The sequence below is a fragment of the Megalopta genalis genome, chromosome 10 (assembly GCF_051020955.1).
Source record: "Megalopta genalis isolate 19385.01 chromosome 10, iyMegGena1_principal, whole genome shotgun sequence".
Lineage (NCBI taxonomy): Eukaryota > Metazoa > Arthropoda > Insecta > Hymenoptera > Halictidae > Megalopta > Megalopta genalis.
The window spans coordinates 14201623-14228865 of NC_135022.1; the positions used below are offsets into that span (position 1 = coordinate 14201623).

At 32.7% G+C, this 27243-nt stretch overlaps 7 protein-coding genes across 13 annotated transcripts; 5 read left to right on the forward strand and 2 right to left on the reverse strand.

The window, feature by feature from the left end:
* Positions 1–72: 72 nt before the first annotated feature.
* On the forward strand, positions 73–2164 carry Fitm (acyl-coenzyme A diphosphatase Fitm). Its single transcript, XM_033470195.2, has one exon. The coding sequence runs from the start codon at positions 447–449 to the stop codon at positions 1629–1631; it is 1185 nt and encodes a 394-aa protein (XP_033326086.1). The 5' UTR covers positions 73–446; the 3' UTR covers positions 1632–2164.
* LOC117220321 (uncharacterized) lies at positions 1973–9027 on the reverse strand. Its single transcript, XM_033470191.2, has 7 exons — positions 8762–9027; positions 6417–7456; positions 5856–6343; positions 5499–5761; positions 5007–5402; positions 3878–4258; positions 1973–3779 (listed from the first exon to the last, which is right to left on the reverse strand). Exons 2-7 carry the CDS (start codon positions 7438–7440, stop codon positions 3368–3370), a joined length of 2964 nt encoding a protein of 987 aa, XP_033326082.1. The 5' UTR covers positions 7441–7456; positions 8762–9027; the 3' UTR covers positions 1973–3367.
* Positions 9028–9509: 482 nt separating this feature from the next.
* On the forward strand, positions 9510–12528 carry LOC117220043 (dynactin subunit 4). 2 transcript variants are annotated; one of them, XM_033469682.2, is made up of 9 exons: positions 9510–10094; positions 10166–10236; positions 10323–10519; positions 10597–10733; positions 10816–10975; positions 11048–11231; positions 11294–11486; positions 11604–11794; positions 12049–12528. In XM_033469682.2, exons 1-9 carry the CDS (start codon positions 9966–9968, stop codon positions 12269–12271), a joined length of 1485 nt encoding a protein of 494 aa, XP_033325573.2. In that variant the 5' UTR covers positions 9510–9965; the 3' UTR covers positions 12272–12528. The 2 variants fall into 2 exon arrangements, with proteins under 2 accessions (XP_033325573.2, XP_033325574.2); XM_033469683.2 differs by having other exon boundaries at positions 11604–11763; positions 12049–12226.
* A 1862-nt stretch (positions 12529–14390) lies between these two features.
* Positions 14391–19676, forward strand: Cbs (cystathionine beta-synthase). 4 transcript variants are annotated; one of them, XM_033469688.2, is made up of 7 exons: positions 14391–14499; positions 14770–14893; positions 16528–16637; positions 16706–17055; positions 18186–18436; positions 18516–18786; positions 18867–19676. In XM_033469688.2, exons 2-7 carry the CDS (start codon positions 14802–14804, stop codon positions 19308–19310), a joined length of 1518 nt encoding a protein of 505 aa, XP_033325579.2. In that variant the 5' UTR covers positions 14391–14499; positions 14770–14801; the 3' UTR covers positions 19311–19676. The 4 variants fall into 4 exon arrangements, with proteins under 4 accessions (XP_033325579.2, XP_033325577.2, XP_033325575.2 ...); XM_033469686.2 differs by having other exon boundaries at positions 14413–14597; XM_033469684.2 differs by having other exon boundaries at positions 14414–14685.
* An 822-nt stretch (positions 19677–20498) lies between these two features.
* Positions 20499–21761, reverse strand: Trs33 (trafficking protein particle complex subunit Trs33). Of its 3 annotated transcripts, none has more exons than XM_076524917.1 (3): positions 21531–21761; positions 21087–21272; positions 20499–20946 (listed from the first exon to the last, which is right to left on the reverse strand). In XM_076524917.1, the coding sequence occupies exons 2-3, from the start codon at positions 21210–21212 to the stop codon at positions 20545–20547; spliced, it is 528 nt and encodes a 175-aa protein (XP_076381032.1). In that variant the 5' UTR covers positions 21213–21272; positions 21531–21761; the 3' UTR covers positions 20499–20544. The 3 variants fall into 3 exon arrangements, with proteins under 3 accessions (XP_076381032.1, XP_033325583.1, XP_033325581.1); XM_033469692.2 differs by having other exon boundaries at positions 21087–21258; positions 21373–21761; XM_033469690.2 differs by having other exon boundaries at positions 21087–21258; positions 21531–21760.
* A 415-nt stretch (positions 21762–22176) lies between these two features.
* On the forward strand, positions 22177–24954 carry LOC117220102 (uncharacterized). The gene is made up of 3 exons (XM_033469786.2): positions 22177–22454; positions 22603–22831; positions 24787–24954. The coding sequence occupies exons 1-3, from the start codon at positions 22312–22314 to the stop codon at positions 24868–24870; spliced, it is 456 nt and encodes a 151-aa protein (XP_033325677.1). The 5' UTR covers positions 22177–22311; the 3' UTR covers positions 24871–24954.
* Positions 24955–25188: 234 nt separating this feature from the next.
* On the forward strand, positions 25189–26869 carry LOC117220124 (uncharacterized). Its single transcript, XM_033469809.2, has 3 exons — positions 25189–25405; positions 25871–26102; positions 26503–26869. Exons 1-3 carry the CDS (start codon positions 25332–25334, stop codon positions 26713–26715), a joined length of 519 nt encoding a protein of 172 aa, XP_033325700.1. The 5' UTR covers positions 25189–25331; the 3' UTR covers positions 26716–26869.
* The last annotated feature ends 374 nt before the right edge of the window (positions 26870–27243 follow it).

Below are 27243 nucleotides of genomic sequence, written 5' to 3' on the forward strand. Positions count from 1 at the left end.
AGAATAAATTATGCAAAATCTTGACATAGAAGTCAATAAAATAATTTAAGATATTCAAACGAAACATTAGATCTAAGGAGCAACATGAAATTCTGAATTAATTTCTACCCAGAGGTGGTGGGGATGGTTGATCATGGATGACAGAGCAAATCAGTGTGGGTCAGATTTGTATGTACTACACACAGTGTATTGAGTAGTACTATTTTAAGTAACGAGTGTTCAATACAGAGTGTAACTCTACTGATAATTTCTATCAACTGATCTATAATAATCGATACATCAGAGTTGTTAACTGTATGTGAACAGAATAATAAAAGCGGCTGAAATCTAACCTCGACTCGTATTAGAGAAAATAGTTTGACATGCGCCTACGTAACGTGTGTTGGATATACGAATAACGCATGTACATGTAATAACCTGTACTGGATTGGTTATATTGTTACACGATGGCTACTGGGAAGCGAAGAAATGTGCATACTACGCTTGGCAATACCACAATGTTTGGTTCAACAGCAAGCAATCTAAGGTCGAGCCGTTTGAACTTCCGTCCAAACTCATCTCAGGAGGACAGAGGTGGAACTCGACCGACCGCTGCTCCGAGTTCTATAGGTCTAATTCTCGTAACAATGTTTTTACATGTTTGCAAGAAATCATTACTATTCGACCCAAGACTCAAGGTTGCTATATATTGTGGTGCGATATTCATAGTATCGATCATAGCGGACTTTATTACAATGCCAAGAACATATTTCTCACGTTCAGATAACATGCTGAACCAATATTTCGTGAAGTGGGGATGGGGGTGGCTGCTGACCGTAACCGTCCCATGGGTTGTGTTGACTGCGCATACACTCGGCTGCGGTCGTCGGTCTATTTTATTAAAACACCTTGCCAGATTAGGCCTGGCAACGATCGCATGGTTATTATGGATCAAATTGTTTAATTATATCGAGACGAATTACGGTCGATGTCTTAATACGAGAGACGTACTATTGCAAACAAAAGCAAAGTGCCTTCAGTCCGGCAAATTCTGGAGTGGTCTCGACATATCCGGACACACGTTCATCCTGATATATTCAAGTTTAATTCTAGCAGAAGAGGGCTCCTCATTAGTTGGATGGGAGGGTATAAAAGATTTAATTATGCGAGAAGAGCATTCACGAACTACTCCGAATGATCCTAGTACCGGACCGCTTCGGAATTTGTCGAATTCGGATTTAGAGTTCTTAAAGAAGGCGCACAAAGCGCTCACCCCCTATCTCAGGGGTCTGTTCGTCGCGATGACGCTGCAACAATTACTATGGGACATTATGTTGATATCTACAATGCTATATTATCATATTATGATTGAAAAATTCATTGGTGGTGTGGCCGCCGTTTTAACGTGGTACGTCACGTATCAGTGGTGGTATAAAATGCCGAAAAATACGTTACCTCCACCTGGTGAGGGTTTATTTAAATATAATGAGGTGAAGATTCATGATAACAACACTACGATTAGATCGAGGCGCAGCACTTTAAATGGTACAAACAGATTTATGGGACTTCCAATTCGCACGAATCAAGATAACACTGATGCAAATGGTGTCAATAGACCATTAGAAACTGACGCAACTAGCTCTAGATTATAAAAATAATGAAATACCCCTAACTTCTTTTTTTTTATTGGTTGGATTGGTCGAAGTTGTCGGTGTTTTAGGTAACTTTCTTATAATTACATTTCTCAATACAATTTTCCTGAATTGTATAATAGTCTTATTTATTAGTTGTACGATGTATCAACGGGAAAAGTTTACTAAACCAAACTTAGGAAGTGATTTTATATTACTTGGGGAAGGGGTTTACTCAACTGTTGGGGTATTTGCCAATTTTGAATACGTATTTGAAATCATCAACGCATTTTTGGTGATATTTTATGTAAATAAAAGAAATGACTACTTTTGCGATAGAAATTTGAATTAAATTACGTAAGTATCTGAAACAATTGTCATTTATCTTGGATAGGCTATACAATATACTGAAACAAAGTACGTATTTCTTTTCTACCTCTGTATGGATTGTTCAACCAATCACACTATATCTACATAATACAATCATTGTTATGGATATACCTTTTCTGACCTTGTTTTGTAATTTGTATTTAATAAACTTTATTGTTAACAAAGTGATTCTCCCATTAGTAGATAAGGGGTTTGCAGTACGAATTTAATATAATCTGTCATCGAAAGTACAAAATACATTGTCACATCCGTTGTGTGTGTGTGTTTTCATTTTCACATATTTATCAGGTGTTATGTATTTTACTACTGTTGCATGTAGAATTTAATTCACTAGCCTATAAAAAGTTGTATAAAAGAATACATTTTTCTTAATAGTTTTTCGCATCGCTACGTTCGTCCAACAAATTTTATATTTTTTTTGTGTAATTACTATTTTAAGAATAGTACAAAATTTGATAGTAGTTACATACTTGGATAGTTTCTGGTGACAGTATTATACGACTTCACCCTTTTGTGTGCAATAAACATAACATAAAAAGCAGCAATATAAGATAATGCACATTACAGAGTGCATTTATATTTTGTTATATTGAATTCATGTTTCTTCCTTAATTTAAACTGTCCTATTATCCGATGATTATCTACTTTTATTAACGATCATTCTAATTAATACCTAATATTGAATGCAATTATTTTTTATGGATGATGTTTTTTTTTCTAAATGATAACCTAAGAAATATATACTTAATCGGTTAACAAAATAAAAAAAAAGAAGAAATTATAGATGATTTGTACAGGCGCGACATCTTATTGTCGTTTAATATCACCAAACTTGCTTGCATATCGTGCTTAGAAATGTTAGATCCGTGACAATCATATGCGTTTTACATACTTTAACCAAATCTTTGTCATTTATACATAAATAAATTACATGTTTATTTTTCGTTTACGTGCGTTTGGCATTTTTTTCCATGACATAGTCCAGCAATTTATTTACTTTTTCATCTTTACAAATCCCTATACTCAATCGATTCTTAAAAAAAATTTCAATATGTTCAAGATTCTTACATATACTATATATATGTAATATTTTATACGTGAAAAGACGCACGTGGTTTTCTAAGATCCAACAATGAAGAAACTGTACAGTAATGACATGTTCATTCAATATTGTGTGTCTGTTTACATATTATACCAAGAGAGGAAAGATAAAATCTTGATTTCGCGGTTAGAGAACAATCTGCTTAGTTAATTCTGTTCTGACATCACACGTTACGTTACAGCAGCTAATTACACGATACATCTAATATCGAAATATTTATGCAAGTAGAGGTACATATTTACCTTTAAGGCGTTAGACTGTGTTATTAAACTTTTGATCTTTTACGAGCGATAGCGTCTTCCACCGCTTTAAGCTGTTTCAACAGTTCTTCTCGCCTCGAACTCGCTTTTTTAGCTGCTTTCGCTGCAGCTGCGGCAACACTTGCTTTGCTATCGATTAGAGGCGGTGATTCTAACGGCCTTTTCTTCCCAGCCATCATACCAGATCGATCGATCTTCTTTACAGCCGTGGCATTATTGGTTGGTTTCAGTGTGAGCTTGATCTGTTGTTTAGTACCACTTAGCTTTAGGGCATCGATACCCTTTGAGTCTTTTCGTGCTATTGGCGGTGTTGACCCTTTCCTGCGACGTGTCTCGCTGGAAGAAGACGAGTAACTTGATTCGCTGGAGTCACTGCTGCTGCCACTGCTCTCCGATCCGGAACTGCTATGTGAAGACCTGAAAAATATTTTTATTAAAGTATCATATTACAAAATACCAACGCGTTTGTTAACGGTTGAACCAACATAAATAGCAAAGTTATTTAAAATGTTTACCTGGATCTTGATCGACTTTTGATAACTTTTGCCACAGCAGCTGCTGCTATAGCTGCTTTGTCTCTTGCTTTCTCATGATGACGTTGATGAGACGATAGAGGGCTTGGTGCAGGAGGATTCAACCCGGCACGTCGGTGCAACGTACCGGTTGTAGGTGAAATGGAACCTTTCGGTGGACGTGGAGAAGGAGCAGGTGGGTTCATTAGCATGGCACCGCGTTGGGGCGCAGCAGCTGCGACTGTCGGAGGATTTGAGGGTGGCGATGACACGACTGCTTTTCCTTTGCCAGCACCACGGGTTCTAGAGGGAGGGGATGGTGAACGGGACCTGGATAGGGAGTCGTAAGAACTGTAGCTAGATCGGCTCGAGCTACGGCTAGAACTAAAAAGAGCATACACGATACTTGTACGTTGTTACATGGAAAAAATATTGAACAAATTTCAGCCAGACGCTTATCTTTATAAGAGAAACTAAAAGATTTAATCTTATAGGCTCTACGATAATTCTAACAGGCTTGGACATTACTCAAATAACATATTTGAAAAATGAAAATTTGTATAACAGTTACTTTATTTGGCTAGATATTGTTTTGAAGTAACTATGCATTAATTTATTTATACTTCAACTTCAAATGATATGTGTCCAAGTCTGTACTCTAATTAGGTCCTTAACACGACTGGTAATCATACGAAAATTCAATCATTGTACATCAGGCGATAATAGTTACGAATTCGTATTTGTTTTATGCATCAACGTTACAGTTTTTACGTAATCGTTATAGTTCTAACTACAACACGATTCGCTGAGACTAGAAAATACTACTACCAATAAAAAATGTTTTACTGCTAAGAGGCGTTATACAAATGGCCAATATCGATTTTTATACGAGGTTGATTCAGCATATGTAGAACTAAAACAAGTATTCAATTCAAGTCAAAATACAAATGTACCATTAATGTTTTTCAATATTGAATTTGAAAAACATAAATTTACCTCAACTTTAAGGATTATTTGCACTATTGAATCGAGTTCTATATTATGTACAAGGTTCATTAAAATTACAGAAGTCACTTGGATAACACCTATTATAAGAAAAATAAAGTAATAACTATTCTAATATGATGTTTACCTTGTTGACGAATACGAAGAACCTGAAGAGTAAGATTGCCTTCGCGAACGCCGAGACGACGTATTCCGTCGCACAGTACTTGGAGATTTCCGCCGCATCCAAGGATCCGCCCATTCATCTCCTCTGCCTCTTTCCACTGGTGGTGGTTCTTCCTCCCGCCATGGTTTCGTTGGTGGAATACGTTCCACTATAACTTCTCTTGACGGACGCTTGTGCTTTTTCTCATATTTCTCATAATACTCTCGTTCTCTGTCACGTTCACGTTCCCTTTCCCTTTCACGATCTCTTGTATGTGGCGGTGGAGAAACGGAATGAGGTGTACCACGAGGTACAGTATGATAGTCGATTCGTTCTCGGTATTCCGTAACACGAGAATCTGCTTTGTAATGTACTCTTCTGTAAAAGTTAATACATTCATTTTTTAAAGAGCCAATGAGAAAGAACTATACATCAGGTATATTAAAATCATTTCACAGTTAACAAGAACATTACCTATAATACTCTGGCGGTGGTGCTGCTGGTGGTGCGTAGTAAGGATCAGGTTCTTCGATGTATCTCTCAGGTGTAATTCTTGGTTGTGGTATTCTTCGAGGAGCCTCTCGAGGTGGCCACCTTTCGACAGGTGGTTCTGGGCTAGCTGCTCTTACATAGTAACCCGCTTCTCTATCTAATTCATCTTGACCTAAGCTTAAATTCATCTTCTTCTCTTCGAAGTCCATATCCGATTCTTTACGCTTGTTTGCTTTGCGCATCATCTACAAAAAAAATAAACATTAATAAAGATAATTTATTTTCGAATATATTTGCTCTTAGTCTGTGTACAATAACTTTGCGATAATTAAAACTGACTTCTTTAGCGTGTCGTAATCCACGTTCCCACGCAGATTCAGTAGGTAATTCCTCTACTTTAGGTGTATGCGATGGTGCACCATAACCAGGCAACGGTCGCACCATGTTTGGTCTATCGATATGCGGCCTGAACTCATGCTGAGTGGCTGCATGCGGTGGATATGCCATTGGCCTTACCATATCAAACATTGTATAATTACCCTTGTCTGTTACACCTGGATGTAAAAATCTACAACTCACACCCCACGTGCATTGACCGCGGTTGTAAAAACGACAAACAGGCCTTGGTTCTGTTTCTTCTGGTCGAGCATCATCCCCATCGCTTAGTTCACCTTCCTCTAATTCTGATTCTGCTTTCTCCCCATCTTCTTCTCCTTCTTCTTTGTCATTTCCTTCACCACTATCTTTCAACTTAATTTTATCTTTATCCTTATCCTTTCTATCTCTGTCATCTTTGTGTTCTTTAACATTTGGTCCGTCTGTTTCACCTAAAAGTAAGAAATAAAAAAAGTACAAAATTTATTCTTTCTCGAACATTTTTGTAATTATAAGTATATATACCTTCATCACGTTCATCTTTCCATTGACCATCTGCTTCAAAGTCTAACTGTTCACTTTCCTCTGTTAATCCAACCTGTGCATTTTTATCTTCTTTCTCCATTTTGTCATCGTTATCTCCTATACGTCTATCCTCGTTCTGATTATTTTCTTTAAGTTCTGATTCATGCTCTACGGTACCATCGACTCCATCCATACTTTCAAGATCAGAAACATCTGACAAATCTTCACCGTGTGTAATTGGTGCAGGTTTTGACTTAGCAATAGATTCGGGTTCGTCTTCGATATCTCCGTCTGAAATTTGTTCTCCATCTAATTCATTAAATGAACCACTTTTCGTGGGTGGTGAATGCTTCTCTGATTCTTGATCATCCATTGTAGAAGCTGGACCTGACTTTGGAGAACTTCTTCCAGAAATTAATGATTTTGCTGAACTATGTCCAGACCTTGGTGATTTTGGCGAGCTTTGTCTTGATTCACTATTTTTATAAGAATAAGATTTAGGTGAATTATCAACAGACCTTTGTGCATCAACCTCTAGCTCAAATTGCTTAGGTTCTGTGTCTTCTAAATGTAAAGACTTTGAATCATTAGGAGTAGATGGGCACGATCTCTCATCTGGTATAGGTGAACAAGACAAACTTCTATCACTTCTAGGTGAATCTAAAGAATTATTTCTCGAACGATACGATTTTGGTGTATTAGGTGGTGACTTTGATAAACTCCGCATGGATCTTGGAGAACCTTCTTCACTAGGAGATGCTAACCCAGATCTCTGAGACTTTGGAGATATTGGTATATATGCTGGTGAATTTGATGTATATGCTGGTGATTGTGAATCCCTTTCAGACATAAGAGATGCTGGAGATTTTCCTCTTGAAGAAATAGAACTTGCTCTAGATTTATGACCCGATACAGATGAATGATGAGAGTAGCATGGTGAAGCCACATTATCAGTAGACGCAACTGCATTTCTTCTCCCATCGTAACCCTCTGAGGAGGAACTTTCTGAACCAGAGTCTGACATGATGAATTATTCTAGCCTGTAAACAAGTGATACTTTTACAGTATTTGTATAAAAATTTAATGCAAGGCTGGGGCCACTGTTCAAACAAGTTATTAATCGCTCTTACTTGAGAGAAGTGAACTTTTTAGCCGTACCGACCGAATGTAGCACTGTAAAATCTGCATCAGTAGCAGCGCATGGCTTACCTGTATCAATAAGAGCCTGTGCAGTACTCGCTCTTGAAGGCACAACGCGCGCGCTCCATATCATGTCGAACATACTTTTTATATCACGTCGATAACTTCTTTATACTAGCAACTTTTATACTTTATACTTAAACTGAACTTTTTGCACATATACAATACATACTGTTATTTTTCAGGATTTCTTGCCCGGAACTTTTTTGTTTACGTTTTAAACTTTTCAACTCGAGCACAACACAAACTAATAAATACCGGTAAACCGCAAACCGTTTTTATATTGCACTAGAAACTATAGCGAACAGACTTTCAACCTGTAAGAATATCGTTTGGGCATATGGAACGATAAAGAAAAAGGAAGAGAGGGAAAATTTAGGAAATGATAAATCAAAGTATTGTTTTTACCAACAGATGCAAAAAAAATACTATGTAATACTAATCTGAATTAGCATATTTTCATAGCTATTAAAATGTGTCATTTATAAAAAAAATATCTCATAATAATTAGGAAAGAAAACAGAAAAATTTAATGCTATAAATATAAAACGATTTTATATGCAACAAGAGTACTCAATAAATCAATATTAATCATGAAAAGTATTAATAAACTGGTAATCAATGTATGATTATACGAAATAGATTTTTCAGAATAAGTTTTTAAATTGCATTAAAATTAAGTATATGCGCCTGAGAAATCTGTTATTTTTGTAACTCAAAGAATAAACTATTAAATTAGTAATACAACTTTACTTAATTTATTTAATTCTAATATCGTAAAATTTATTATAAGATCTTAGAGTACTGAATTAATATGACAACACATTTTTACTAAATAATACTTAGACTTTTATTGGTCCTAAAACAGTGCAAGAATTACAAAACAAAACTAACAGTGATACTTAATTATTTGAAAATGTTACTGCCACCCAACCCTAATACATCTTAATCGTTACATTGAATACGAGTTCATTCAAGTATTTTCACGATTGCATTGAGGTTAACACTGCATTGATTTTAGGTATAGCTGCAGCTGAACCTGTAAATTTCTGAACGGACGATTTCTCGGAATTTTGTAAACCATTTTGAAAAAAAGTACAAAATATTTCATGAATTTTACTAAGAACGTGTTGTGGGATTCTTACCTTGGTTGTGCTAATGCCTGTAGGCCTTTGGAGATTTTAAAGCTCCGAGGCTTTAGGCCGATGGCGTCACCCAGATAAAACGGTTGGACTTTTCAGATGCGTCCTCGTTTTACCGTTTTTTAAAATAACTATCCAATGACGAAACGTTGCTAATCCCAAAACTAATTGGCCTCCGCAGAATCAGTCTTAAAAAGGACAAAGCACAAACGAAAAATTCGTGGAACGTAGGAATCGAAAGTCTTTCATTACTGTAAACCATAAATCACATTTAGATGGTACAACACACAATATGCATATACCAAAGAAAATCACATAGAACGGAAGGTAGTGATGGACTATCTGTATCGATATTTAATATTACTATATATTTGAGTATCAATATTTATTTTATACGAAATTTTGTTGCGATCGTTACATTTATCGTAAACAGAAAAATTTTTTTCGTTTTGAATATGATTTGTTACACACATATTAGACTTAGTTTTTGTGTAACTCCTACATACTTATTACAATAGTATTTATTAATGAAGTAATAAAGCAAATGTATAATATTAAAAAGGACATGTATGAATAAATAATTTATTTACATTCAGGGATATTATTTTATAATTTGCTCGGAAGTCTCGATACATTCGATACTGGTAATATCGATATATTTGAATGTCGATATTATGTGCACCGATACTCTGGATATACAAATGTAATCACATGTAATAAATTCAGTCAAAACCAAAAATCACGATCACGGTCGTGAATGAAGTTAAATCGCGACCGCGATCGTGATTCTGTGATTGCAGTGATAAATCACTGTTAATGATTAATCGCGCCATCTCTAACGTTGACTATGACTGCCTACTTTCGACGCGTTATCTAGATATAACTAAGTTAAATAAATGTATCTAGTTATAGCATAGCTAGTTTCAAATGCGTGGGTTGTAAAAATCGGTGGAGGATTTTTTGATACGAACCACATCGAACGATCGCCAATCAGCGATCGGTCACTTTCGAATCGGTCCAATCGAATAAAAAGTTACAGACTGTATTTTACATAAGTCATTCTACTCGTTTTGGTATGCCATGTATAAAATAATACCTACATACTCATTTTTGGCGGAAATGAAAAGTTTCCAAGACAGATTGTTCGAAGTGTCACCCCTTATATCGTTATTTTCTTATAAATAAAATTACAATTTAATCCATAATTATGTCATATTTAAATCAGCCCGATTACGTGCGTTACGTTTGTAGCTGTGGATCTTTGAAACCAATATCACAAACTTATTTTTGTAGGCACTGTTCGAAAATAAGATGCGGCTACTGTAACTGTCAAGAAGTAATTATTTGATATTATTATTTAATGTTTGTTTTTGTCGTTCGTATTTTGATGTGTTATCTTTTTTATAGATCGACACATATTATTGTCCTAATTGCTTGGAAAATTCCACATTTGTAGAAGCACGACTCGAGAAGAATAAGTAAGTTAAAGTTGCTCAAAAGTATGTTTTTCTTAAACGAAAATTTTGTATTGAATTTTACATTAATTTCAATATTATGTTAACAGATGTTCAAATTGTTTTGAATGTCCTTGTTGCTTTCATACCTTGTCTACAAGAGCAGGGCATATACCCTTTAAAACAGCACCTCCTGAAGGAGGAGAATCCAAAGATGCTAAAACACCACCAAAGAAATTTTACTACTTATTTTGTTCAATGTGTAGATGGACTTCTAGAGATGCTGGTATTCCTGATCAAACTATTGGTACGTAGTTAGAATGTTTGTTACATATAATTTTTAAATAAATTAAATGACCATATAAAGATATGTGTTTCATTTAGCTACTGGAGGTTGGCCTGAACAAGAAAATCCACATGTAGGACGAATTAATACTTTAATTGAATATCATAAAATATTGGCTTCCATAGAGAAGCTAGAGTGGGAGAAAAATATTCGACCAAAGTGTCCTTCTGTGGATGTAAAGTATTTTAATAACCTTTATTTTAAACTTTTGTTTTACTATCAAAAGTGTGTATTTGATTTATATCGCTCAACTTCAGGCCTATGCTATAATACCTTTGTCTCTCAAACGGATTGTTTATCCTACATATACTGCCAGTAAATACCAATCTAGCGATCAACCTCCTCCATCTATTGCTAGTGAAAATGTGGAAGAACTACCAGCAAACATTTTTACAGATCCAGTGGATATTACTAAAAGTAAGTGGTTATTTAAAATGGATTTATATCATTATAAAATTTTGTACACCTAAAACTACTCCTTTAAAATAGTTACTACATTGGAACAAAGATTACAACACTTGGAGATGCAAGTAGAAAACATGAATGAATTACGTCCACAGCGCCGAAAATATTTAGTTAAAAGATCAGAACGCTGTAGAGCATGTGAGCATAGTGTTAGTAAACCGGACCTCTGTGCACAATCCACCAAGTTCAAGATTCAACTTGCTGCATAGTAAGTATACAATATTTTATACACTTTCCCGTGTTTAATTAATTCATACATCTGTGCCATAGTTATCATGTACCAGAAGTAAGAATTGTTACTTGTGAACCATTGAGATCTGGTGAAACAAGCGAACTGCTTTTAAAATTTTGTAATCCAACTCAACATCAAACTCAAATAACATTGTTACCATTGGATGCGCCAATGAGTCCTATAGAAATTACATCCAAGGAAGGAGATGTAAAAGAAGAAAATGTTCAACAGGTAAATGTTCGATTTAGTTTACTAAGAAGTAGATTATGCTTCAAGCAATACAAGAGGTAGAGGTAGAGGTACAAATCTAGATTCCATTTTGAAAAATTGTCTTAACTATTTTGATAGGATTCAGAGTCTCCAAATTTATTGCCGTCTATCGTACAGCAAATTCCTATCACTGAAGACACTAAACCCATAAAAGTTACTATAAATGCAGATGTACTTTTGCCTCAAGCTTCTATAATACTTGCACCTAGAGATGATGCCGCTGAATATGATGATACAGGTGACACTTATGACTTACAAGATGATCCCAAGTATGTATTTCTACAGGGTGTACCAAAATTATCGAATTTCCTGGAAATTAGGGGTTCCTAAGGTCATTTGATTGTTCACTGTTTTTCGATAATAACTCGTAAACAAAGCCGCGAATTGCATTTTTACTAAGGAAAAATGACTTCAAATGACCTCAGGAATCTACCGTTTCCTGGAAATACGATAATTACACCCTGTATATTCTAATCTGCGACTGTATTTTCAAATATGTTTTAATTTTAAATCGTCTACAAAGGCATATAGTTTGGCGAAAAGGTAACAAGACAGTAATAAAAATCTATATAACTCCGCACAATAGTTTGGAGGAACACAAAGAAAATGAACCAATCATTATTGGGTTTGTTATGCAGTATGAACACGTGAATACGATTACAACGCTAGAAAATAAAGCGTCTAAAAAGCTGGATCTAAAAGTGAAGTTGTATTTGACTGTTGGAAATATTGTCGGCAATGCTTAATAATTACTATAAGTTCAATTTTTGGTAAGAGCTATTACAGCATGGATTATGGAAGCTTTCGTACTATGTAATCCGAGAATATAAAAATAACTTCATTCCTTAAATAATATTAACTTATTGATATCCGTTAACATTCTTTTTTAACGAAATAATTATTTTATATTTTATAGTACCACAAAAGAAAAAAAATAAATTATTTGTAGAAAAAAAAATATAACTATATATATGTGTATAAAAAATATATGACTTAAATCAGATTTGAACTATTATTTATATATTACACCAGGAAAACACAAAAGTACAATACCATGGTATATCTTCAAATATTTATTTTTGAAAGATAAATCGTGAATACAACCATAATTTACAAAAGACGATCACCCTTTCTACGCGTAAATTCAGATGGAATAGGTGTAATACCTTCGATACAGCCGATTTTCATACTAGACACGCAAGCGCACGTAGAGCCGATTGTAAATCAGGATCAGGCAGTTGCAGCTTGGAGGGTTGGAGACAATACAGTGATAGTTGGTGATAGCAATATACATATATCTCAGGCAGTGCAGTCAGGAAAAGTCACTGCGCAAGGTGATGCATGCGCAGGGAATCCCACACAGCAGCGTAGAGCGTCTACTGGGTGAACATTTCAATCCCGAACTACGATCAGACAGAGGCTTCTGCTGTCGCGATTGTCCACGCCGCTGCGCAGGACTTCCTGCGCATGCGTCACCACACATATCCTTGACATAATCTTTCAAATGAAAATATTGCATCACATAACGATGACCAATTTTTTTTCTATATTTACAAATTCATTGAGAGCGTTTACTATTAATGGCTGTCAAACAAATGCTAAACAATGTAGCGCCTTCAAACTTGAAACTTAAGCTTTGTAAGGTTGGTACTTTCGACCATAGTCATTTTTTAAAAACAATAACCGCCATCTATACTATATCAACAAAGGTTGTTGACCTTTGTCACTGTCTTCGACCAATATCGATCACTGCCTGTGGTTATAGGAGGGACAACGGACTGCAGCAGAAATGGGCCATGCTTTCTTCTCGTGGAAGAATGGTACATCAGTTCTACTTTTAGACATTTTAAACTTCACCTTAAAAGTAACTTTATTTGCTCAAATTTATTCGAACTGAAAATATTAACCAATATTATCATGAAGATACACAGTTTTTTTTAATGAAACAGTATTCTTTTCATGAATTGATACATTATCATATGAATTAGCAGTATTTTTGGAAAGAATTTTAAACTTATTAATTTTGTCCCAAATTCTACTTTAGGACCAAAACTGTTCTTCGTGCCGATGATTTGACACGGTTTCCTTTGATATTTGCCCGATTGGTCTGTGCCGACACAGTGGAAACGCGGATTTTACAAGGATCAGCTCATTCGGTTGACAGAGCTACGCGGCTTAGATCAAACCAGTGGAAATGAGCCTTCAGGTCCATGACCGCATGGCTCTGTCCATGTGTTGTTTAAAGAATTCAACTCATCGTGCTATAACATACTTTATTTTATTAATTGTAGTTTGAATTATATTATGTTTGGTCTTATTTTAATTAGAGAAGTCTCACAAATGTATTAAATAAATTATAGGATGCGAAGTGTAGTTAAAGAAGCCGCATTATTTTATACGCTCGTATAGTATATAATAGAGTATAGCGTATAATATATTATTATACGCTCGTGGCTTGTAGGAATGACAGTGGAGCGATACGATAGAAATTTGAAACAACGTTTATAGTCTTATTAAGTGGGAAAATAAAAAGAAAATACAATGCCGACGACCATGGTAGGAAAGAGCTGAGGAGTTAAGGAGCATCTCTTTCTTATGGCTTCCCTATGCTACCGCTAGCTGATGTTATTTAGTTCTTCATTCGATAAACTAATAACTAATAGTGCTGCTTTCTAACTAATAACTAATGTATGTAGTCAGGTTTTTACGAATGACTAATGTGACTAATATAAGCATGTCCCACGAATGACTAGTCACTAGTATTCTGCAATCAGTCATTATTACAGAAGTGATTGTAATCATAATCACTAGTCATTTTTCCAATTACATTTTGCCCAACTCTGTCCCAGATTGCATAGGAAAATGGCGATCGGGGCTCAGGGTGGGGATAGTCTGTAGCAAACACAGGCTTATAGTTCAAGCAGTCCAAGCTAAGGTTCCACACTGTTCCACGCAGTTCCACACCTTGGATGTGGTACATAGTACTTACATAGCTTACATGTGCATGTGATTGAAATCTGAGTTGCTGTTTTCAATTTATAAACAGTACTTTACGTGTGCATATTTATAATTGTAAGATTAGTTATTTCTGAGATCAAATTTTTCGTAATATAATTCATTTTAAAAAGCATAAGAGTATAATAGGTTACTATACACATATGTAAGCCGCGGGAAACGCATATTATTTTCGTTAAATAAAAACCAGTTTAAAAACAGAAAGAAAATCTTTATTACTTGTTTACAGTAATTATAATATTGAACTGTGTAAGTATTTTAATGGCATCAATGGAACCGTATCGACCTGACCGACTCAGTAATTGCACGTGGAAATTAAATGCAACAAATTCACCACATACTGTTAGAACAGAGTAAGTTTATTGAATAAAAATATTAAATCTAATAAATTCTACAACGATATATCTGCTGTTTAGTGATTTCGCCTTAAATGCGATTATTTTCCACCGATTTCTTTTTTAATACGTTAAGCGCCATGTCAGTCACCGGCGACTGACAGTACTGACACTATATTTTCCGTTTGGATGGCGCCAGCAAACTATGACTGACGATATACAATTTAAAAAATTATATTCTTCTATATAAATAAATTTTAAATAATTTGGAAATCATAAAAGAATGTACCTAGATATTATTTTTTACCAAAAAAAATTTTAACGAGTATTATTAAAATACGGTATTCGCAGGTAGACAAAAGCAGCAAGACAAAACAGGCTTGGCGCTTAACGTGTTAAACACTTTATTTTACCATTAAAAAGAAATATAAATCGGGGAAGTTTGGAAAAGTAATCTGCTTTTTCTAGCTTTTGAAAATACATGACATTCGCAAATTCTTTTTAATTATGTAGAATGACTATACCGATCTCGATGTTTTTCATTCTGAACAACTTTTTCCGACAGATATTAAATACATAACATATCCCGAAGACAAAGGTTGACCGACACTAAAGGTAGAAATACACTAATATTAACGTAAAATTACGTGAAATCATGTAACATTTGTTGAATGCGAACCGGTTTGTTTCTATTATCTCAAATCTGTTAGAAACAAATCAACATCACGTCACGCTGTTCATGGATCATCCTATGATTTTAAGTGATTTCACGGGACGTGATATTGAAACGTTTCTACCTTTCGTGTTGGTTGGCCTTCGTATTTGAGATACATATTAGGGAACAACTGTTGCGTGTTTAATTAATATTCATCGATCACCGCGACGAGAATAGACAGAAACAGGAGATAAGCGATGATCGCTGGCTTATGTATACAGGCTACCGCGACATGGACATTTGTGCACATTCATGCACATATAAGCGAATTTCAACAGTAGCAACAGTTTTTTCTAAATATCTCAGAATTCAACTTTTTCAATTTTTTAAAGTAAAAAATTGTTGAAAATATTGTTTTCTAGAACATACTTAAAAATGATCGGAATTTCTTCACGCACTCTGTTATTTTTTTTCAAATTTTATGTTTTTGTTACAAGAAACTAGTAAAAGCGCATTACTTTTCCAAACTCCCCCGATTTATATTTCTTTTTAATAATAACATAAAGCGTTTTAAAAAACTGGAGAAAAATAAGCGCATTTAGAGCAGTCACTAAACTGCAGATTTACCGTTTTTACTTAGAACGATTTCATAAGCAATAATACAAAAACTATGATACAATTATATTATGTTGTTGTTATTAACGTAAATTGTTTAAATTAAAAAAATTAATATTAGTTTTTAAAATTGATAAATGTGTTTGAAACAAAATAGTTACAATTAACTATTTTGATAACAAATAATTGAATGATGACATTAATAAAAATAATTAACATTAAGAATATATAAAATTCAAAAAGTTTTTGTTAATTGTAAGGGAAAATATAATAACACATGTGTTACAAAAATAATAGCTGTTTTTTTTCAATGCTAATGTAAGTAATGCTTTAGCATTTAATACAGTTGTTCAAATATGATTTAATATAAAACTTCTTCCAGAGTACCTGACTGTAATACAATATTGCCTAATATACTGACAGCTATTGGACAAACACCGATGATAAAATTAAACAATATCCCTAAGTTGTATGGAATTAAATGTGACATTTGTTAGTATTAATTTCATAATATTATTATTGATATACACAGAACTACAAATAAATAATTCATTTTTCAGTTGTAAAATGTGAATTTCTTAATCCTGGTGGATCTGTAAAGGATAGAATTGCATATAGAATGATTCAAGATGCAGAAAAAAAGAATTTGTTGAAACCAGGATATACCATCATTGAACCTACAAGTGGTAACACGGGAATTGGCTTAGCAATGGCTGCAGCAGTGAAAGGTTACAAATGTATTATTGTTATGCCAGAAAAGATGTCAGATGAAAAAGTAAATACACTTAAAATACTTGGTGCTACAATTGTTAGGACACCAACAGAAGCAAGTTGGGACAGTCCGGAGAGTCATATTAACGTTGCTAAAAAGCTTGAAAAGGAAATACCAAATAGTATTGTTCTTGATCAGGTAATCTTCGTTTAATAACATAATTCGTTATTCCTTTCAATATACATATAGAACAATTACAAAATGAGTGGTTAAATTACTACCTGTAAGGATGAAGAAAGATCTATAAAAGAGAGTACGAGAAAATGGTCATTTTTGCTCCTGCTTGGAAATGAAAAATTCTTGCTGCACCATTTTGTTGACGACCAGTGAGAAAGTTGACAAAAATCAGACCAATAATAATTCTTTCTGGCTAATTTTTTAAGTGACTTGTTACAGGTTGTAAACATCTTCTCCATCATTTTGTTTGACTACTGTCCGATTACTGTTATATTCACACTTAAACTACACTAATTATGTTACATTACACTTATAATAGATTTACATTATAGTTATTATATTACGTGTAATGCTTTTGCAAGGAACAAGTTCAATAGTTTAACAGTTTAAGATAACCACTTCCATTTACTGATTTAAAAAAAGAAAATGTGCTTTGTATTAACATCCGCACTATCTGAGACTCTTATCGCGAACTCTGACATAAGACACAAAGAATAAGCATTTTTCAAATCATAACAGACGGATTTCATAATTAAAAATATCAGAGCTATAGTATTATAAAAGATGTAAGAAATCTGCAGCTTCTTTAATCTTCCAATGCTTGTAGCTTAACTTTGGGTTAACCAATTTTGATTAAATTTTCAGCATGCATATAAGTTACTGAGATCTATGAAAGGCATTTTTTAAGTTTTGGTTATAGGCTTACATAAAAAATTAAAAGATGATTTAGTCTAGTATTTTAAAAGGTGTATGTGAGAGAGAGAGAGAGAGAGAGAGAGAGAGAGAATACTTTTATAGGCCACTCTGTATATACTCAATCTCAATCCTCACTTAAGGGAGGGTGTTCAAGCACTTCTCCAGATGAAATTTTGAAAATATGAATTTTGATAGTATTTTTTATGCTGATCCTAATTATATCCTAAATGGATGTCACTGTAAATGTTAAGGCAAGAATTTTTCATTTCCAGACAAGGCCAAAAATGACCATTTTCTACTACCCTGTTTTAGGACTATCTTTTTCGATGAGAATATATCATTAAAGTGAAGCTATTTATTTCATATCTTATTTTTTGTTTACATGTTATGTTTAGTATATTAATTCTGGAAATCCATTGGCTCATTATGATCAAACTGCATTGGAAATATGGAAACAGTGTGATGGCAAAATAGATTATTTGATAGCTGGAGCTGGTACTGGCGGCACTATTTCTGGAATTGGTCGTAAATTTAAGGAATTGTCTCCACAGACACAAATTATTGCTATAGATCCTGAAGGGAGTATTTTAGCTAATTCACCAGAATTACAAGACGAGGTTGGCTTTTATGAAGTAGAAGGAATTGGGTAAATAAATTTTTTTCCTATTTTATTAAAAATTCGATTTTATTTCGAATTTTAATTTAATTGAAATATATTTTTTCAGTTATGACTTCATTCCAACAGCTTTGGATCACAGTGTGATTGATAAATGGATCAAAACTAAAGATAATGAATCATTTAATGCTGCTAGAATGCTTATACGCCACGAAGGTTTATTATGTGGTGGCAGTAGTGGTGCTGCACTTGCAGCTACTCTTAAATTTGTTAAAGATTTTCCTGAAGGAACACGAGTGGTTGTCCTTTTACCTGATGGAATACGAAACTATATGACAAAATTTGTGTCTGATCATTGGATGGAAGCTAGAGGCTTTTTGGTATGGTTACAAATTTATAATTTGTAACTCATTTTATCTTACTTCATTTTTGAATAACATATTTTTATAATGCATTATAGGAAGTTTCGTGCCAAAATGACGCAAATAAATGGTGGTGGAATATACCGATTTCGCGTTTAGCTTTTAACAAGGTACCTATGTTTAACGATAATCTAACATGTCAAGAAGCTGTCCATACTTTTGAGGAGACTAAACTTCAACAACTAGTCATTAGTAACGACAATAAGCATGTAAATGGTGTTATTATTTTTAATACGTTTATGTCAAAATTAGTATCTGGTGCAATACAACTTACAGAATCTATAAAGAAACATATGACAAAACATTTCGTTAAAGTGAAATTATCAGCAAGTCTTGGACAACTGTCACGTATTCTTGAAAAAGAAAATTATGCTATTATCTTAGATGAACAACATAATAATAATTTTGTTGCTATCGTAAACCAGTCCCATATATTGAATTTTATCACAAAAAGTAATGGTACAATGAATTCCGATAGTTAATTATATTATGTAAGTGTTCCAGAAGCTAATTTCCCGAACTGTTGAGATTTTTACTGTGTTCAAAATCTTGATTTTACTTTCAAATTGTTTTTTAATATTCTGTGCTGTAAAATATTCATATTTTATTGTGATATTTTTCATAGTAATCTACAATTTTTAATATTTCGATTTTGTTTTATACGATTTCTTGGTACTTAGCAGTTTCGCTGTTCCTATTCTATGTCTAAAAGTATTCCTGAGTCTCGAATCACGTCATTATGTACTCTATTATGGTATATTATTAGTTTTCGTAATCGTAATTAGCTCTATTCTACATCAAATTATGTTCCATTAGGCGCAAAAATAAATCAAAAGTATGGAATTAAATCATTGGAATCAGTTTCTTTATTGAATGGGAAACAACCAATGTATCTACTCATGAGTCTCTACTTTTTATAAATACCTGTTGTGTATGTGTACTCGATAGATTTTTAAACGAATTTCCCTAAAACAGAATGTTTAAAGGAAATTTGAATGAAAGTGTGAGTGATGAATGATTCATAGTTGTGTTCAAGTTATTTCTAATTTTAAGTTGACTCTACTAGATGAAGATATCTAGTGGAAGATTACCAGAGTTTAAACAAACGATCGAGTAATGATAGTCATCTGGTATCTGTCATATTCTTTGTGTGTTCTTAAAGTTAAAACATTGCGAAATAATAATTATTACAGTTCTTTATCATTTTGTTCAAATGTCTTTATATCATAACAACAAAGCCTCATAAATGTACTACTTACAAAACAAGAATATGATAGCACTTTTTATACCAAATGAAAGAATGATATGCCTAATGGATTATTTCAAAATTTTCATTTTTGTAGATTTTATATATGCTACGAATGACATTCCATTCGTTAAATATTGTAGTACATTATACAATTTATTATATCATAAAATTTAGCTAGAATATGTCACAAATATAATTTCATCACATATTCATCAGCTTTATAAATTAAACTGAAAATTTGATGCATTTATTACAACTTACAGGATTAAATAAAACATAAATAATAACAATTTTTTATGTTTTTTAAATATAAGATTTGTAACAGTAAAAATAAATTTTTATTTATTTTCTTATAAATTAACCTACAATAGGGATCAAAGTTATGGAAATATTGGTGTCCCCCTGTCTGCAAAGAGGAGTCTAAATTTTCATATATCTGTATTGATATAAGAGCAACGTTACAATTATTACATTTGCTGTACTTGTACATGAAATTTGCAAGTTGGTAATGTAGAAATTTCAGCATTAACAGTACTAATTATTCCGAGATTTGCTAAACTTCCCCGTAAAAGTCCACAAGTGAATGCTAGTAAACGTGGACTTTCTTGAAGATATTGTTTATTGCCATTGGTACCTACTTTATCCAATAACCGAAATGAATTGTCCTGTAATATGTATACACCATGGTGATTAGTCCTTAAATTATCAATTTGTTTATGGTAAAGACTGGTCCAAAAATCTGTGCAAATGAATTTTATCATATCCAGCTCATCTTTGAATCTACTCCATTCCCATGTTAATCGTTCAATGATTCTATAGCCAACACTGAATCCCATCCATTCGAGTCGACTGAGTTCTTCTTCCTTTTCCTTTATATTTTCAATATTGTAAATATAAAAAATAAATAGTTTTATTAAAATAATCTTCATGCGTAAAAATGTATAAAGAACAAATATAAAATATAAGTTTAAAAGTTTCTTAAATTTAATAATTTTATATGATTAATTACCTTTTTGTTACATGTTTTACTCAAAACATAATTAACCATTTCTGTATGTAAATATTCGAAAAGACATTCGTCGGCTTCTCCAACTGCCTGGAAACTCATCTTCATATCGACTATTTGTTGCCTCATTTTGTTTTATGTTGTTACCACAGAATCGTATTATGTATTATTGTATCTATGTTAAAGAGACTTAATATATTAATTATCACAGCTACAATGATCTGATTTAATTTACATTTTATTTGTGAAAGTTAATTTTGATATAATTTATGAAACTCGCATGTCTAACCTCAACTGTCACAGTGCTATTTATAATAATATTAAATGTCCAAGTACAAAACAATTCTAGTGAATTATACGAATAAACTAATTGCCTCTAAATGTAAGCAAATGATCAAATACAATCGTTCTTATTTAATCAAAATATAAAATAAGAAGCAGAACCACCTATTTTCTGTAATAATTTGACAGTTAGGTATAGCTTCGATTCCACACACTTAGTCGTTTATTCCTAAATTTTTTATTTGCGCTTTCCACCTTTTTAGTGTGATCATTAAGAGTACTACGTCCACAATAAATTAATAACACATTCCGTATTATAAAGACAACGCGAAGATATATTTTACAAGTTAATAATTTTTCTATTAAAATCTAGATTTAGCGCTATTACCGACTGCAGATATTTTTTTCAACCATTAGATGGCGTCACTTTACTATTTAAGGATTGACGCTATCTTCATATTTTATGGAGCAGATGATTCTTGCGGTAATTTACATTCTATATTAGGAGAACAGTGGCAAGAATCATTTGTTATCTATATTTGCAGTTACAAATAAACTTTTTTGCATAATATAGATGCAGGAGTGTCTCATGAGCATCTCTGTTCCCTCAGAATATTTATTTAACACCTAAATTGACAGATTTCATGCCATTTTCCATACACGAATTCTTTTTATTGTTAACTGAAGATATAACTGCATGGATCAGATCCATGTTCTTACTGTTTGGCAAATTAAATAATTTATTCGTATGAAGTTTGAAAGCCAATTCATTTTTTTCCGGCACTATAGTAATGTTTATGATGTACTTCAGTCCATACATCTTTTATTTTCAATCACTAAATGTGATCTATATTTTTTTAGTAAAATCATTCCGAAGTACATAATTACAAAATTCTCGTTAATTAAATTATTTGTGACTATAAAGTACTGATAATAGTTCCGAAAAATGGGGTGCAATTTTGAATTTTCGAGAGGTTGCGGTACGGGGGTAGCGGAAGCTATTGGAAACTGGGGATTTTCGAATGGAATATCAAGTTCTGGCCAAGAACTTAAATGCTTAAGATATCTTTCGGAGAAAATGGCTTGCTTGTAAGATTAATTCCGCCATTTTATTTAACGGGAATGATTGTCTATTTTGTGATAAAACTTAGTTAACCTAGTGGTTCTCAAAGTAACTTATAATGATATTTTTATATATATATGATATATGATGATATTTTATATATATTTTTTTCAGAAAAAAGACGCAACCAATGATGTGTGTAAAGTATGACTGCAGATATGATCCGGAAGCATGGTCAGTAAAACCCAGCCCTGAAGAGTGCAAACCAGCTTGGACGGTTCCTATGAAGAGACCACTGATTACGTATAGCTCTACCGCGGAAATACTTTTAACTTCGAATTTGAATAGTATTGGAACAGATTTATTGTATGTTATACCAGGTCGAAGTTATGTACTACAGGGTGTACGTAAAAGTATTTCTTATGATTGGGTTATAATTTTATTGCTATGTTAAATTTCTCCAGTATTATGTTTTCCGATTTCCTAACATTACTTTAGTCTTAACTCTTTGCACAGTTTTATTTATTTATTTATTTGCAAATACAGTATTCTCTCGATAGCTGTCAACATTCAATCTCTGCCATTTTGAATCCCCCTTGGAACCAGTCGACGTCCTAGCCAAATAAGACTCGTGTTGCAAACGAGTCCAACGCAGCGAAGCAAACTTGCAACTTTTCTTATTTTTGATTCTTTTGTTACTCGTCGCCGGAAGTATGCTGACAGCTTTATAAATGGAATAACTCTTTTAAAATTGGTCCAAATAACTTGAATTTTTTTGAGATGTTAGCCCGACTAGTTTGCTCGAGTGATAAGTAAGCAAAATTTGTTTTTTCAATTTTTTTTATCCGAACCTGTAACGAAAATTTAAATATATAATAAATATAATATATAAATAATAAATAATATAATATAATAATATATAATAAATAATATAATAATAAATAAATATAATATATATATGTAAAATTTAAATAATATGCTGAAAATTGTATCAGAATTGATTAACGCAAAGTGAAGCTACACATGAGTTACCGATATCAGCAAAACATATTTTTTAAATTATCGTTACACGCTCGGATAAAGAAAGTTAAAAAAATATTATCTTCTAACTTTTTGTATCATCCCATCCAGTTGCAATCCGAATAAATTTTGTTTACTTATCACTCGAGCAAACTGGTCGGACTAACATCTCAAACAGATTCAAGTTATCTGGACCAATTTAAAAAAAGTTATTCCGTTTGAGGAGCCATCGTATTTGTCTCGTTTTTCTGATTAAGCTGACACCCACCACGATATAGTTATGATTATAATTATTTGTGTCGAAAGCGATTAAAGTTTCGGACTTCAACTTATTACACAAGTCATTGTAATCGTAATTATATCGCGTTCGGTGTTATTTGAATTAGCAAAATGAATGATGAATGCGGTGATAGAAGTTTCATTGAAATTTCATAGAATTTACAAGGTTGAGGGTCCAATCGGAGCCATACGACATTACTACTTTGTGGTTGAAACACGCAAGGGAGGTAAATGAGTAGGAAGAGGATAATTCAAGACACTTGACTAAGTTCGAGACTGTCTATAAACATGAGTCCGATTGGACCCTAAATACTCCAGTGACCCTAAATACTCTTTTTCTTCTCTACATCTGGAATACCACAAAAAGATCTAGTAGCTCTAGGATAGCTGTTACTATTACTATTACTCGAGAGACCCGAACTTAGGCCAGTTATCGAGGGAATATTGTAGTCCGTATCTTGCCAAAGGCTATCACATTGGTCACAAGATTAACAGAATTAATTATTTAGATTAACAGAATTATAACAGAATTTTCGTGCTAATTCGCTATTTTACACAATAAATTTTATCTGCAAAATCCAAGTCTAATGCGAATATACGGAGTGTCTCAAAATTATTATTATAGCGTTATTACTTCCGGGAAATGTATGGTTCCTGAGATTATTTGAAGCAACTTTATTCCTTAGCAAAAATGCAATTCGCGGCATTGTTTACGAGTTATTAACGAAAAACACTGGAAATGAGAGACCAGCTCGGCTGGTGCAAGCCGGCCGATGTTGTCTCTCATTGGTCCACTCTTTTTAGTTAATAATTCATAGACAATGCCACGGGTTGCATTTTCGCTAAGGAAAAAGTTGTTTTAAATGATCTCAGGAATCCCTCATTTCTTGGAAGTACCATAATTTTGGGACACCCTGTAGAACGACTCGGATTTTTCCGATAAAACTAACAGTAAATTCGTAAGAAATTGAGAGCAAACTGCTTATTGGGTAATTCCATGCGACTCTAGACTTGTTAAGATTTAAAAATTATTTTTTCTATTTGTTCTGGATATGACAGACGGATAAATGGTACCGAGGAAGACCGATTTGCTGTCCACAACCGATCTGTTCAACGCCAGATTATTCTAAAATGTGTTGTTAGTATCCGTGTCTTCTATATAGCTTTTTTAATTGTGAACTAAAATACTGTACTACATGATTATTAATAAAGTACAAAATAAACATATTCTTCTACTATTTCTATATAAATTATATATTATGTATGAAACTGTTGTATAAGGGGCATTTAACATTTAAAGTAATCGAAACATTAAAATAATTATCTTAGTGTTATCAGTTTTTTTATTCATCAACTTACAATATATCTACGTAATGTATGTAAACATGTACACAATGAAATTATATATACTCTAAAGTTGTCAACTTTGATAAAAACACGAAAACAGAACAATATGAAACAAAAAATTCTAAATTTCGTAATGTATACTTAAACTCCTACAAATTTTAATATTTTTACAGAATACAAAATTAACAAGTGTAAAATAACAGTAAATAAATTGACAAGTATATTATTGATCTAAAGAAAAATATTAGCAAATCAAAATGTCTTCAACTGAAACAGTCAATCCAGCAGATATAATATGTGGATTAAAAGCCGCAGTGACGGCCTTAGAATGGTTAGTTTTACAATTTAAACTATATATAAATTAATATATAGAATGTTATTATTTATTATGGCTATATGAAATCATGTAAATAGATATATTTAGTTTAGATTGCAGTTATAGCAAACCGTGTAAATATATATAGATATATAGATTATATTACTGTTAATTAACATTTGGATTTATGAAAATGGCCATACCTATGTATGATTATAATCGATGTGGAAATGTGTTTCTTAGTATACAGGATATACGACTCAGAGTTTTCAACAAATAAATTAGAAACCCTTTTACACTTAAAAATAAATATTTACACCTTGCCTACAAAAACCTATTTCTTATAAATAAAATGAAATGTAACACTTCTCTTATTTTTATTTAACTATCACTTTCTATTATTTTTTCCAAAAATATATTGATGTTTTCAACATTACGATTATGTTTATTAATGTTCCTTAATAAATGTACGTACAATAGTTACCACCACATGGATTTACTAAAACAAGCCCAAGAAATAAAACGGGCAAAGCCATCACCTCCACCTATGTTCATGATGATTCCCATCGAAGAAAAAACTAATGGAAACAAAAGATCACGTGATAAATGTGAGAACAATGTATTAATAGAAGTACCAACGAAAAGTGTGCAACCAAGAGTGGAAGACAAGGGTCATGCAAACCATAAGTCGAAAGAGGACTGTAGCCAGCTGGTAATCTTTTACAAATCAGAAAACAAGAAAAATCAAGTTCTAAAATAATTTATTCGAATAACTAAAATGCAAATCGTCGTATTCTTAAAAGCATAATATTTATGGAGAAATAAACTTATTAAATATAGAAAGATAATATATTTTAACATTTATATATAATTATATATAATAATAATATAATATTATAATATTATAATAATATATATAATAAATAAAATAATAATATAATATTATAATATTATAATAATATATATAATAAATAAAATAATAATATAATATTATAATATTATATATAATAATATTAATATAATATTATATAATTTAAACATTTTCTATTTTAATCAAAGACAGAAACATCGGTAATTCTTCTACAACTACAGAACACTTATTATCTTTCCAGGCACTTAATTTGAAATTTCCTGAAATGAGGGGCGGAATTTTGTTCACTAGATGCTATTGTGTGCATAGAGATGGCCTCCAAGATTCTTGTCCATTGACCGCGTGTCTAGGCCATCAAGCCGATTGCAATACGAAGCCATGGCCAACATGTCCACCGGCGAAGTTTCTTCGGTGTCGATTTCCACAACAGTTTACAACAGAGAATAGCCATTAAACATCTATAATTTGATGTCAATATTCATAAAAGCATCATATTCGCAGTGATCGGATAGGACTACAATCAATTATCATTAGGAAAGATGTAAAGTACAGTGATATAAATACACAAAAAAATCGAATATACAATATAATAAATGATTATCCAAAAATGTGTGTATACATTACTCTCTTTCATTGGAAATGATTAAATAAATTTCTTAATCCAAGTACGCATTGTACTAAAAATTGTAAAAGGTCTAAATAGATTCAGACCTGTCATTGTTACAGGATAACATAACTTTGTTGAAATTAAGCATAGGTACGCGTTTAGATTTAAAAAAAATGGCGCGCAGTTAAAACTACACTGGATAATTTATGATTATGATATATAGTCTATCACGATTTATGAGCCTACCATAAATTGAAATAGGCCGTTCTTGAGACGATCAGTGTTCCATTGTGTACAGAGGTGTCAGTTATTTTCATTAATGTCTTTCAGAGGGAAAGACAACGATCATATTGTAGAAGATAATGTTCCTGCACG